Genomic DNA, 13,545 nt, shown 5'->3' with positions numbered 1-13,545 from the left:
TGAGATGAAGTTTTTAGTTTGGAAAAAAGCTCCAGAACAAATTTCTCCATGCTAGTAGTACACATGTGGCTTTGTTTGTGTCGAAGCAAAAGGAAAATAAGGTGTTGAATAGGGGCAATATGTGTAGGAAATCTATAATCAAGGTTTAGAGATGAGAGTTTCAAATGCAGGGGTTAGTTTAGTAGCAGAAGGAAAAGAAGGTGTTGTATTTGGATTTTATATGACAAAATTTGTATTTGGATTTTAAATGATGTATGTTTAATTTGGATTTCATATGAAAAATTGTATTTTTATAAGTATTTTATCCAGCACAAGAGACAACATAAGGGTAATATGGTTATTTTCATCATTCAACACAATCAATTAGAGAAATAATCAAACAAAAACCGTAAACACAAAGCTTAGTGAGTTCCCCAAAATACCACATATCATACATACCATTGGGCCTAGCCCTCATATTGGGCCAACCCCGCATATTGGGCCCAACCCACCATAATGGGCCTAGCCCTGCCAAACCAATGGGCCCAGCCCGATCATACAAATGCAAAAGTCACAAAGACAGTTAGCACCTACATAACATACAATGGCCTAGCCCTTCCTAGCCCAACATACAATGGGCCTAGCCCGACATACAAATGGGCCTAGCCCGACATATAAATAGGCCTAGTCCAACATACCATCCAAGAGTCACAAAGACAACTAGCATAACATATCCTAGTGGGTCGGCATTGGTGCCTTCGACCCACGAGTATAGTGATGAGACTCACCTCAATAGCTGATAACCAAATAACTGCCCGAGTCGTTGAACCAGATAACCTCGCACCAACTAACAATGAATACAACCTTAGTTAATAATTAACCCGATAACCCAAAATCTGAGGCCCACTCCATAATCCAACTTCCTAAAGGGTAAAAGACCATTTTACTTTTTTCTTACTTGGCCCAAAGCCAAGGCCCAACCTATTTGCTCAAAAAGCCCAAAATTGACATACAAGGGAGTATGCCCCGCATACACGCCCCCGAAGCACAAGGTACAAGAAACTGTGCGCAAACCACACATTACGTTGAACGTACTCCTATGTACGCCCAACGTACTCAACAGAGAGCCAAAAATCCCACAAAAACTCTTAATGGTTAAGACAAGGCCTTCCAAACCTAAATATGACCCTACGAAGATGTCTTAACACGTAAAGTTGGCAATTTTACTCTTTTGCATGACTTATTGGGACCAAATCCTTGTTTTCATCCATATAAGAACACCAACCCATGCATGCATCCATAAAAACCCTCAAGATGACATTTTTATGAACAAGGGACCTCACAAATGCCAAGATCCAACATTCTAAGCTCTTGGAGTAGCTCATACTCACAAGGATGACTCTAAGAACCAAAATGAACCCAAAACATTCCTTACACTAGATCTAACACCTAGAGTCATCAAGTTAGAAACTCCATACCTCTAGAAGATAGATCAAGATGCACAAAGCCTGGATCCAAAAGCTTCAAGCAATCCCACACTTCTCCAAGAAGCTCATTCTTCTTTAATGATCACCAAAATGCATGAAATACCACCAAAAGCTCATGAACCACACCAATGAGGACTAGGGTTTCGTTTTTAGGGTTTATGGGATGGAGGCTGAAGATAATAGGGTTTGGTGTTGAGTTAAGGAGCTTAAATAGGGTCCAAGACCCTAAATTAGGGTTTGGGTCTGACTGGAGTACGCCATGTGTAACTCTGGTACGCCCATTAGGGGTGGCAACTCTCGACCTAACCCGTAACCCGACATTGACCCAACCCGAAAATAGACGGGTTTGGGTTGAGATTTTTGACCCGCCAACCCACTAACCCGTTTTATTTCATGGGTTGGGTTACCTGTTTGGGTTCGCGGGTTAACCCGCCAACCCGTATATATATATATATATATATATATATATATATATATATATATATATATATATATATATATATATATATATATATATATATATATATATATATATATTAGTGAAATCTGATTTCCTTCCTTAATCCTTATTCGTAATATTTTGTATCATTGTATTCAGGCCCGACCCAATAGGGTGGGCAACCTGGGCGACGGCCCAGGGCCCGTGTTTACTTGGGGCCCAATTTTACGTCTGTTAGTAATGTATATATTTTATAATGTACAAAACATATACACAAATTGATTGTTGTGTAATTGGTTAAGGCGTTGTACATATAGGAGAATAGCCTAGGTTCAATTCTCATTATTATATATTTTTGTTTCCTAATTTTTTCTCTGCTTTTTACAATTTTTGGTAATAAATTCATGTTTATTTGTCAGTAGTTGTGAGACCCGTATATTATACAGGTTGATTAAAACATAATGTTAAATAGGAGCGATTAAATGAGAAGTTTATTTGAATTTGAAATATGAAATAAGTGAAAATTATTGGAAAAAAACATGCAAAAAATAAATTAATTAAAATTATGTATTTAATTGTCCGACCGTATACTAAACGAGTTATTATAACAAAATATTAAATACAAAGGTTTAAAGTGTAAATTTATTTGAAATTGAAATTTCAAATTTCAAATTTCAAATTTCGAATTTGAAATTAATAGTCATTATGTTAGGTTTAATTTATAGAAACTAAATTAATGATATATTGGAAATGAATAATGAAGTAAATGACAAGTGGAAAATAAATATATATCAAAATTATGATAAAATGACATGTGGCCAATTGAATAAAAGAATGACAAGTGACAATAACACTTTTATTTATTACCGTAAAATTAAAGTTTCTTTCTGTGAAGTATACGCAGACCTAGACCTTAGTCCCTATCACGGCTTAATTTATATATATATATATATATATATATATATATATATATATATATATATATATATATTCGTAACTCAATTCATTTGTTTATTTGGTAATGAAATTTCTTTCTGTAAAAAAGTATACTTACGTTATACTCCTATCAAATACAATACAAAACGCTTTCCTAAATTTAAATTTTGTTTACATTAATATAAACATATTAAAAAAAAGTTCATACTTTGTAAGCAATTGTCTTTTATTGAAAACATAAAATTTTAAAATACTTGGTGAAAAAACTTAAAAACTTTGATGCGTCTTAAAAAAACTGTATATAAAAATTAGATCAAAATTAAGAGTCGATATTTTGATATCAAGGGCCTCTCATTTTATTTTTGCCCGGGGCCCTAAAAATGTTTGGACCGGCCCTGATTGTATTCCTTTCATATTCGTATGTGGTTAGTTTGCGTTTGCGGTGGCCTAATCAAAAAAGAAAAAAAAACACATGTCATTTTTAGATATTCACGATTCACAAACGAAGAACACATCCACTTTGTATAAATTTTTTCAGTTTTCAATTTTATTTGGATTTTAATGACTTTATGAACTTATGTTGAAACCCTATTTTTTTTATGCTAATTAGTTTAATCACTTTACGACTTTATGTTGAAAAAACATCACTTTTAAAAATGTGTTGTTTATTTATTAAACGGGTTATATGGGTTCAGTTCAACCCATTAACTTGTGAACCCGCGAACCCATATACTTAAACAAGTTATATGGGTTGAAGTTTCCAACCTACCAACCCGTGACCCGGCAACCCATATATTATATGGGTTGGGTTGAGTATATGTTTTCTGACCCGCCAACCCGTCACCCGACAACCCAAACCCAACCCGATTGTCAGGCCTAACGCCCAGCGTACTCTAAGGAGCACCATCGATGCATCTGCCTAGTACGCCCATCATACTCCTATGTACGCCCCGCATACTAGGCTCAACCCTAATCACTTCCAAACTTCTGAATGCCATAACTTCTTCGTTCTAAGTCCGTTTTCGACGATCCTTATATCCACAGAAAGGTAACGAGAAGCTCTACACTTCTATCAACTCGTCCTTGCCTTAAAACTTCCTGAACTAAAATCCAATATTCATAAATGCCCGAACTGCCACTTTATGGTTATACCTTTAGGCTCCAAATCACAAACCGGACTCCCAGATCATCTAATTTACATTACCCACACTCAAATGGTTCTAAATCTCTCTTTCCCAAATGCCCTAAGCCTTATGATAACCGATCTTCAGGTCACAACCCCGAATTAGGAAACGATTCTGAACAGGGTGTTACAGTTTGGTTTGCTTAAAAAAGTAAACTCAAACAAAGACGATGCCAAATTTCGAACTTACGGCCTTTGGGAAAAAATGCAACACGTTATCCACCAAGCTTGCATTGTTTGATGTTCTTTTGGCTTATTTATTATACATAACATATTACTTCCACCACCCACCACTAGCTCTCAACAATTCACGACCTCAACAATGGCGATGAGAAGAACACTTGGGTTTACGTCGCCAGCCAATAGGGAGAGGACTATCTTGAACTTCCGCTTACCTGCAACCTCTGGCGACCTGTAACTTCCGCAAATCATCGCTTGGAGTTGCCGTTGTGGTTACAGATCGCCACAGGCCTCCACAGCCTCCATGTCGTCATTCATTATCGTTCTCACCATTGTCGTCACCTCTACAGCTTCCACCTACGTCAGAATGTCGATTTGGGTTTCTCGTGTGTATATGGTGGTAGTGACGTCGGAATGGCGTCGTTTTCTCCTGTAGATGGTGGTGGTGGTGGTGGCAGGATGCGCAGCCTATGAAATCGCAAAGACGATAATGGTGGTGGATAGGGTTTCTCCGATGATGTGTGGTGATGAAGACGATGGTGAAGGTCGTCGGTCTACGTTTGTTTTCGACGATTTAAACATAATTAGTTCAATGGACGAGTTGGTTAGAGTGTTTGACTTGTGTGGGTGAGACTCGAGTTCAACTAATAGCTTATCTTTTTTCGGGTAATTGATTTTTTGAGCAAACCAAACACACTCTAATCCTAGAACTAAACATCCCCTAATGTCATAGAAAGGGAAAATCGGAAAAGATGACAATTATGACAATTTTTACCCAAATATGCAGCTTCTGTAGACACAAAAATGGACTTACGACATAACCGAACATTTCTTAAAAATTTGGGAGCTTTTATGGCATTAGCCCAAAGGGAATCTCTCTTATTTAGTCTTCCAATAAGAAATTGAAAGCTCTTGTTGATGTTGATCAGGAATTGAAACATGTTTGCACTAGGTCTATGATGGGTTATCATTTATTTATTTATTATTATTTTTTTTTTTTGAGATTCTTTGGTTTCTTGGTAAAAAAAAAAAAAAAAACATAATATTGTTTACATATATTCCACTATATTTGATTACATTGCCCTTGCTTCGGTAACATGTGAGGTTTTGTGGGTTGTAAAGTTGTTAAAGGAATTGCATGTTAAATGTAATGTTCCAATTGATATTCTTTTTCTTTATTTTTTTATTATTGGAAAGGTAACTTCCTTAACAAGAGTTCCGGACCATTTTTTCGCGCAGCGACTAATCTTTTGTTGCAATCCAATTGATATTCTTTTTTACAACAATCAACTATTTAGTTATCTTTGAATCCTATTTTCCATGAAAGAACAAAGCAAAATTGATGTGCATTTTGTTGGTGATAAAGGCATGGAAGGAATTGTGAGAGTTAACAAGACTCCTTCCTCATAAAACAGTTTTCAATGTTAGTATTTGTGTCCAAAATTAAAATTGTTTGATCCATTCAAAAATAAGATTGAGGGCGGTATTGAAACATATACATGCAGTACAATCTTATTCTAATATATCAACATTTAATTTTTATGTTTTCATGTTTGGTTATTGTCTAAAAGTAGGTCAAGTAACTTTTTCATGTGTTACATTCGTGTTTGTGGGCTTCAAAAGGTTTTGGGCTGATGTTCGGCTAACTCTATTTGTGGACCTATAAGAAAGTCGGGGTATGTTATTACTAAAGCTCAAAACAGAGGGATCAAATGTGTAAGAAAGTGAACGTTGTAGAGGGATCAAAGGTGTAAGAAGTGAAATTTGAAGGGGTGCTGCTCGCTTTTGGAATACTTGAACAAAGGGGTCTTTATTAATATTTACACTTATCAAATTAATTCACCCACATAAAATATATTTTTTATCATCTTGTACCTAAATGTGTTTTTATTGACTTCTACGATAGCTGTAAATGTGTTGTATTTTATATGGATGGATCAATTTTATAAGTTTTTATTTTTCCTTTTAAAATAGCTTTTTGACTTTTAACTTTTCCAAAAAGTTAGAAAAATTCAAAAGTTGTTTGGTAAGCGGTAAAGTACTTTTAAAAACAACTTTTATCAAAGCACAAAAACTGACATTTGCAAAAGTCTCACATCCGTGACTTTGTGTGTCTTTTTGAACTTTTGAAGCTGGAAAAACAAAATGAATCCCAAACACTTTTTAAACATCTTTTAGAAAAATGTCTTTTACAAAAAGAACTATTCACCTTAAAAAAAATCCCAAACAACCCCCTTAAGTGAAAATAGAGTTTTTGACTAAAATGGTGTTTTTGAAAAAAATATTTACTAAATAGGTGTAGTTTTAAAAATATTTACCAAATAGGTGTATTTTTAAATTTTTTTATTTTTTCTTAAAATTTCAGTTTTTTTAATCATTTTGCTGTTTTTTAGCATACTTTTTTTTTATTTTCTTTTTTACTTTTTGCAATAAAAAATGTGTTTCTTTTATTTATATACATCAAATAAGAGAAAAAAGAAAAAAAAAATGGTTTGTACATTGCTCCAAGGATTAGAACACAAAAAAAAATGAATGGTTTTTTTTTTCTTATTTTTTTGTTACGACATGTATATATTTAAAAATAATATATACCAAATCAATTGTTTAATTTTAGAATTGTTTTCCCATGTTCCAGTTTATTAGTATATTAATTATTCAGATGGTTTTTACTTAAAATGATATTTATCGGTTCATATTGAAAAAAAAAATTTGTTTGTTAGTTTTTATAAAAAGTCTTTGTTGGTTTAGATTAAAAAAGTGTTGGTATAATGTTTACAAAACCAACAATTGCTTCTTACAAAATAAATAATTTCGAAATAGCTTATTTCGATAACCACTATCTGAAAAGAAAAAAAGGGTCGAATGAACCAAACAAAAAAATATTGAATATGTTTTCGTATATTTTGTTTGGTTTATTCGACTTTATGTCTTATTCTTTTAATTTTTTTTCAAATAATGGTTATCGAACCAAGCTATTTTAGATATTTTTTTATTTTGTTTTGTATTTGTTAAAATTTTTGTTGGTTTGTACTTAAAACATTGTACCAATAATTTTTTTAATTTAAACCAACAAGACCAGCAAACAATTTTTTTTTCAATTGATTTGGTATATATTAGCAAAAAATACACAATTCTTTTCTTTTTGTATATCTAGAGTTTAGATGCAACAAGAAAAAAAAACTCAACGAATAATACAAAACAATAAGAAAATGATTTTTATTTCTTATGTAGATACTATAATAATAATAAATTAGAAAAAAAAACATTCTCATTTTTTTGTTTTCTAAACCGTTGAGCAGTGTACAAACCATTTTTTTCTCTTGTTTGATGTATATAAACAAAAGAAACACCTTTTTTATAGCAAAAAGTAAAAAATAAAATAAAAAATGTATGATAAAAAAATCAGCAAAATGATTAAAAAAACTGAAATTTTAAGAAAAATAAAAAAATTTAAAAATACACCTATTTGGTAAATATTTTTAAAACCACACCTATTTGGTAAATATTTTTTTCAAAAACACCATCGGTCAAAAAACTTGCAGTGTTTGAGCCAATAATTATCTCCCATGGGTTGACCCATAATCTGACGCAAAGATATAAAAGGTTGAGTTGCAGACTTGCAGTGTTTGAGCCAATAACATATACATACAGAGTACAGACAAGATCATTCACACCCCTCCGATTACTCTCTCTGTTTCTTCTTCTTGAGAGATTAGGGTTTGCTCATCACAAACCCATCATAGGCTCTTTGATTAAAATAATTAAGTTATGACCTTATTGTGTAATCTTTTCTTATTAGAGGTTTGCTAGATTTAAACATTAGCTTGCGTTTCTTGGTTCTAAACTATTTCAGATTCTTGTAATGGTTATGTGTATATATTTTTTTTAATAAAAGTGATATTGTAAGTAATTAGGCTACCAAAATTTTCAACAATGAACGTATATTTAAAAACACAAAAGATCATATCTCCTTACATATAGTATTATTCATGTGGTGATCGGTATTTAGTTAGAGTATGCTAGTAACATACACATTGACATGTGGGACAGTGGGAGCATTAGAAGTGATTCCAAGAGAAACAACATGGGATAAGTGAATCACTTGAACTTGTTATGAGATTTGAACGATTTCTTAAGTTTGTGAGCTTCTGTTGGTAACTTAACGTTGGTGGCTAATCCTAGTGCTTCAAGAAACCTTATCATATACCAACAAAAGTCAATTTGCCACCATTCTAAACCATGTCGAGCTGAGAATTCAAACGCATGATGATTGTTATGCCATCCTTCTCCGAAGGTAACCATCGCCACCCACCTATATAATACATATTAAATATTTCCAAAACAAATAAAATTGTACACATTGATATTGTGAAGTTTAAGTGCATACCAATTATTCTTAGACAAATCACCGGTGTCCCAAGTTTGATTTCCCCATGTGTGACAAGCTGAGTTCACTAGAAATGTCACATGGTAACCCCACGTCGCTGTAACACCCTACATATATATATACACTTACGTCGTCATTTTCTAAATGAATTTGACATAATATTTAAGCAACGTCTTACCAGACCCCAAACAAGGTAGGTAAATCCACCAAAAGCATAAATGAGGAGCCCGTATATAGCTGTATGCAATACATAAGTTCTTCGAATGAACCTATAGAATACTTGACTCTTTAAATCCTCCACGTTATTACGTTCTTTATACTGCAAATTAAACGTGTGACGTGATGGATATTAGCTAAAGAAGCTTTCTTTTCATAATATAAACATAGAAAGTATATTTACCTTCTCAATAATATAGCCACTATCAAAGAGCCATCCCATATGACTAAACCAAAACCCAAACGTGGGAGAGTGTGGATCTTTCTCGGTTTCGACAAATTGATGGTGATATCTATGAATGCTCACCCAAAATATTGGATCCCTCTATAAATACAAATAAACTTTATGATCTCCATTTGAATAATTAAAGAGTACATGTGTACAAAGATTATAAAAACGAACCTGGCCAGATAGGACTCCAAGATAAGCAAACATGTACTCAAGCCACTTAGGTAGATTGAAACTGCGGTGTGCTAGATGACGATGATAACAAAGGGTTACACCAAAAACCCCACACAACACCCAAATGGAAAATGCAAAACAGAAAGCACCCCAAGTAAACGTAAATGGTGCAAAAAGTGCAAGTAAGTGAAGGGATAAAATCCAAAGACCAATTTGAATGTCAACAGTCCTCCATTTACGTCCCCAGAAGAGGTTTCGCTTCCTTGTGACCATCACATCGGAAAGTGTTATCTTTCCATAATCCGACTCTGTTACAGTATTGGAAACTGTGACCAGATTTTTCATTTTTGAATGGTGAAATATAGAAATGGGTGTAGGATTTGTGGTCTGATAAATGAAGGAAGCTAGCGCAAATATATATACAAGGAAACCTAGGTTCATGAGGTATGGGCAGTGTTGTTGAATACTTGAATGCATCTTATGATGTGTAGTTGAGTTGTAGTTCCCAACGAAGGCATATCAACTTCAAAAATATCTACTAAACAATAATACTTTAAAATATAAATACCAAAACAAGATCAATACAATTATGGATTTTCACACCAACTGAACCAATCCATTTTACTATTCGACACTGACTATTGATTCATAGATAGGATACAATATCTGTATTTCGCATAAAGTCCTACTATACCATGTAATCGATTTTTTTAAAAGCCTTTTTGTTTGGAAATGGCAAGGATGCTCTTAAGCTCTACTAAAGACGAAGAGACGCATAGGCGTGGGTTCCCTCGTTAATTATATATTTAGAAAGCATCTACTTACTCATTTGTGTTTATTTTCCTTGATTTTTGTTTCCTAATAAAAATAGATTGGTGAGACATCATCCAAGTTTGCCTATGGGAAATAATATTAGATATATCATTGTTTATATTTAATATTTTTATTTTTGTATTTCACAAAATTTTAAATTTGATCAAATTGTAAGACACGGGTTCTTTATGTATTATATTACTAATTCAAGTAGAACATCGACAAAAAGTCATATATATATATATATATATATATATATATACTAGGTGTGAGCCCCGTGTATTATACGGGTTGATTAAAAAAAGTTAAATATAAGATGTAGACATTAAGTATTTTCTAAAGTAAAATTTTGAAATAAATATAAACGAAATAATGAATAAGTAAGTAATTTAATCTATACTAATAAAATTTATTATTATGTTTTAAATAATCATGTTGAATATGAAGTTGCAAAAATTAAGTATTTTTTAAAGTAATCTTTCGAAATAAATACAATAAATAGAATAAACCACAATGATCATTTATGTAATTTGTCTTAAATAATCTATACTAATAAAACTAATTAATATAAATCTTCAAATGAAATTTATTAATATATTAATAGAAATAAGAATTTAGAAATGGAAGGTTTACTATATACATTAATTCACATTAATTACTATGAGATGACATTTAATAGGTGGAAATTGAATAAAAAATGAAAAAAATATAAAAATGACAAGTAGAAAAAAAAATTAAAATTCTAAGAAAATGACATGTGTCAAATTCAATAAGAAGTTGACATTTGTCAAAATTATATTTATTTATTATGGTATATATATATATATATATATATATATATATATATATATATATAGAGAGAGAGAGAGAGAGAGAGAGAGACAGAGAGAGAGGTAAGTTCAATTAAGAAAATAAAAAAAGTTGAGAATGGGGGAATCATTCGACTTATTTATTTTTGTCTCAAAAGCCTCCGTCGTACCAGCGGAAATGGGAAAAGAATAGACATGTGTTTACAACAAAACATGTTTCCTTAAACTATCATAATCATTACCTTAATATATACAAAAACATAGTTTTTTTCGTTTTTTTTAATTTTTTAGAAGCTATTTTTATCGAAAAATGATTTTAAATATTCAAAATTCATGATTTTTTATTCTCTACAAATAGACATCCATATTGATAAATTTTTAAGATAAAATAAAAAAATTATATTTCCAGCTATCGTTATTCATAAGTGAATAAAAATGCATTAGTACAGTACATTCGTTATTCACTTATGAATAAAAAGTATAATTAATTTTTTTTACAATTAAAGTATCATTCATGTATGTATATAGCATATAATAAACATAGCATATACATATTTAAATATTAGACGATGCATTCACTTGTGAATATTACATAGTATATTCATTTGTGAATATTAGATGGTATATTCACTTATGAATATGAGATGATATTTTCGTATGTGAATTACATAGTATTACATGGTATATCACATTTGAATATTACATAGTATATTCACTTGTGAATATTAGATGATATTCACTTATTAATATTACACAGTACATTCACATATGAATATTATAATGTGTTTTGACAAATATATATAATTTTTATATGTTATTCACATATGAATAACATACAGACTTGCATATTTGTTTTGTGTTTTAATAATCATATACCGATTCAGGTGAGACTGAACAGATCATATTCATGTATGAATACATATATTCATATATGAATAATTATAACATAAGTGATTATTCATATACGAATATGGCGACGATGAGTGGTAGCGGAGGTGATAGTTGTTTGTGGTGGTTGGTTGTGGAGGTGGTGGTGGTTGGAGGCAAAGGGAGGTGATGTATTCATATATGAATACACATATATTTATATTCATATATGAATATTACTCAACCTCCGTCGACCTGGTACGCCGGAGCATTTTGCAGCAAAAATAAATGAGTGACTGATAATGATTCCCTCATTCTCAATCTTTTTATTTTTTCAATCGAACTATATATATATATATATATATATATATATATATATATATATATATATATATATATATATATATATATATATATATATATATATCAAGGTTGTAGAATTCTTTCGACTTAGGCTAATCGGTTGACTGATGTCAAAGGATTAATCGGCTAGACGGGGATTAATTGGGGACCATTAATTACTAAAAAGTTATTAAAAAATTAATAAATATAACATTAATCCTAAGAATATAACATTAAATATAACATTAATAAATATAACATTATAAATTAAAAAATTATTAAAATTTTAATAAATATAACATTATAACATGACACTATAATTAAAAAAAACATTTTATATAAGAAGTTGATTGACATGAGGTTGGGGACTTGAAGGAGGCTATGCTTCAAGAAACCCTTTAAGCTTTTTACATAACTCATTGATGTAAACATCTGATGTGATGCTTGAGAGATCAATAGAGCTGAAAAAATATATTCAATTTCAGACTAAGGTATTATTCTTTTATACTACAAAACATTATGCACGCACCTTGGAAGTATGTGTTGAATGTTGATTATGTATTTTGATGTCTGTCTTCATCTGATCACTTAAGTTTATGCACAAATTCTTCATTTTCAAGTATGCTGATACTGGTAATAAAACAATGATGATACAGATTTTCTGCAAAATGGTAATAAAACAATGATGATATTGCTTAACAATTTGCTAAAAGTGATCATGGAATTGGATACTAACCTTGAATTGTATACTAAAAGTGATGATACTGCTTCACAACATCACTCAAATCGCAAACGGCAGCATTTGAATCAAATTTCACTGAAACGATGTAACATCGTGAAACTTCAAACCAAATTTTCATTTTTAATTCATAAAAACATATATTATCTTGTTCAACATCAAACATTCATTTAACAAAGTTTCCAAATCATCTCATAAAATCCAGGATCCACAACAGCTCTTCCCAAAACATAGTGTGTGTACAATCATGTCGGCGCCTTCCCGCGATCCTCGCTGGTACCTGAAACACATATCACATAACACGGTAAGCATAAATGCTTAGTGAGTTCTCCAAAATACCACGCACATACAACTAGCCACTCGAGGCTATAACTCTACGAGACCTTTCGGTCAATGTGTCTCAGGGGCCTTCCGACCCACTCTTGGAGTAGACCTTCCGGTCCTACTCTGTTGAGAGGCCAATCGCGATCTGGGATCGGAAGATCAAGGTTTTGAAGAACAAGGAGGTGTCCTTGGTTCAGGTCCAGTGGCAACATCGGAGAGGGTCCGAGCTGACTTGGGAGCCGGAGTTGGAGATGCGGGAGCAGCATCCAGAGTTGTTTGCGGAGCAAGACTTCGAGGGCGAAGTCTGATTCTAGTGGGGGAGAATTGTAACATCCGGATTTCCAGGTATTATGTTTGATCATTTATTTATGAGTAAAAGAGAGGGAATCGACGAATTGAGGCGTAGACTCGTCGAGTAGGACCGCGATTGCTGACTGGATT

At 32.1% G+C, this 13,545-nt stretch overlaps 1 protein-coding gene across 1 annotated transcript; it reads right to left on the bottom strand.

Moving 5' to 3' along the window:
- Positions 1 to 8,180: 8,180 nt before the first annotated feature.
- On the bottom strand, positions 8,181 to 9,574 carry LOC145104902 (palmitoyl-monogalactosyldiacylglycerol delta-7 desaturase, chloroplastic-like). The gene is made up of 5 exons (XM_079042066.1): positions 9,211 to 9,574; positions 8,992 to 9,132; positions 8,770 to 8,910; positions 8,592 to 8,698; positions 8,181 to 8,516 (listed from the first exon to the last, which is right to left on the bottom strand). Exons 1-5 carry the CDS (start codon positions 9,553 to 9,555, stop codon positions 8,303 to 8,305), a joined length of 948 nt encoding a protein of 315 aa, XP_078898192.1. The 5' UTR covers positions 9,556 to 9,574; the 3' UTR covers positions 8,181 to 8,302.
- Positions 9,575 to 13,545: the final 3,971 nt, after the last annotated feature.

This window comes from Lactuca virosa, chromosome 1 (assembly GCF_052849685.1).
Source record: "Lactuca virosa cultivar CGN04683 chromosome 1, Lactuca_virosa_CGN04683_v6, whole genome shotgun sequence".
NCBI classification, from domain to species: domain Eukaryota; kingdom Viridiplantae; phylum Streptophyta; class Magnoliopsida; order Asterales; family Asteraceae; genus Lactuca; species Lactuca virosa.
This window is presented reverse-complemented; position numbering and strand designations above follow the sequence as displayed.

Excerpts from the sequence above, each read along its gene's own strand:
- LOC145104902 (XM_079042066.1), bottom strand. The coding sequence starts at position 9,555 with ATGAAAAATCTGGTCACAGTTTCCAATACTGTAACAGAGTCGGATTAT. Across the intron at positions 9,133-9,210 it reads TTGGAGTCCTATCTGGCCAG|AGGGATCCAATATTTTGGGT; the intron begins GTTCGTTTTTAT and ends TTGTATTTATAG. Across the intron at positions 8,517-8,591 it reads GATTTGTCTAAGAATAATTG|GTGGGTGGCGATGGTTACCT; the intron begins GTATGCACTTAA and ends TGTATTATATAG.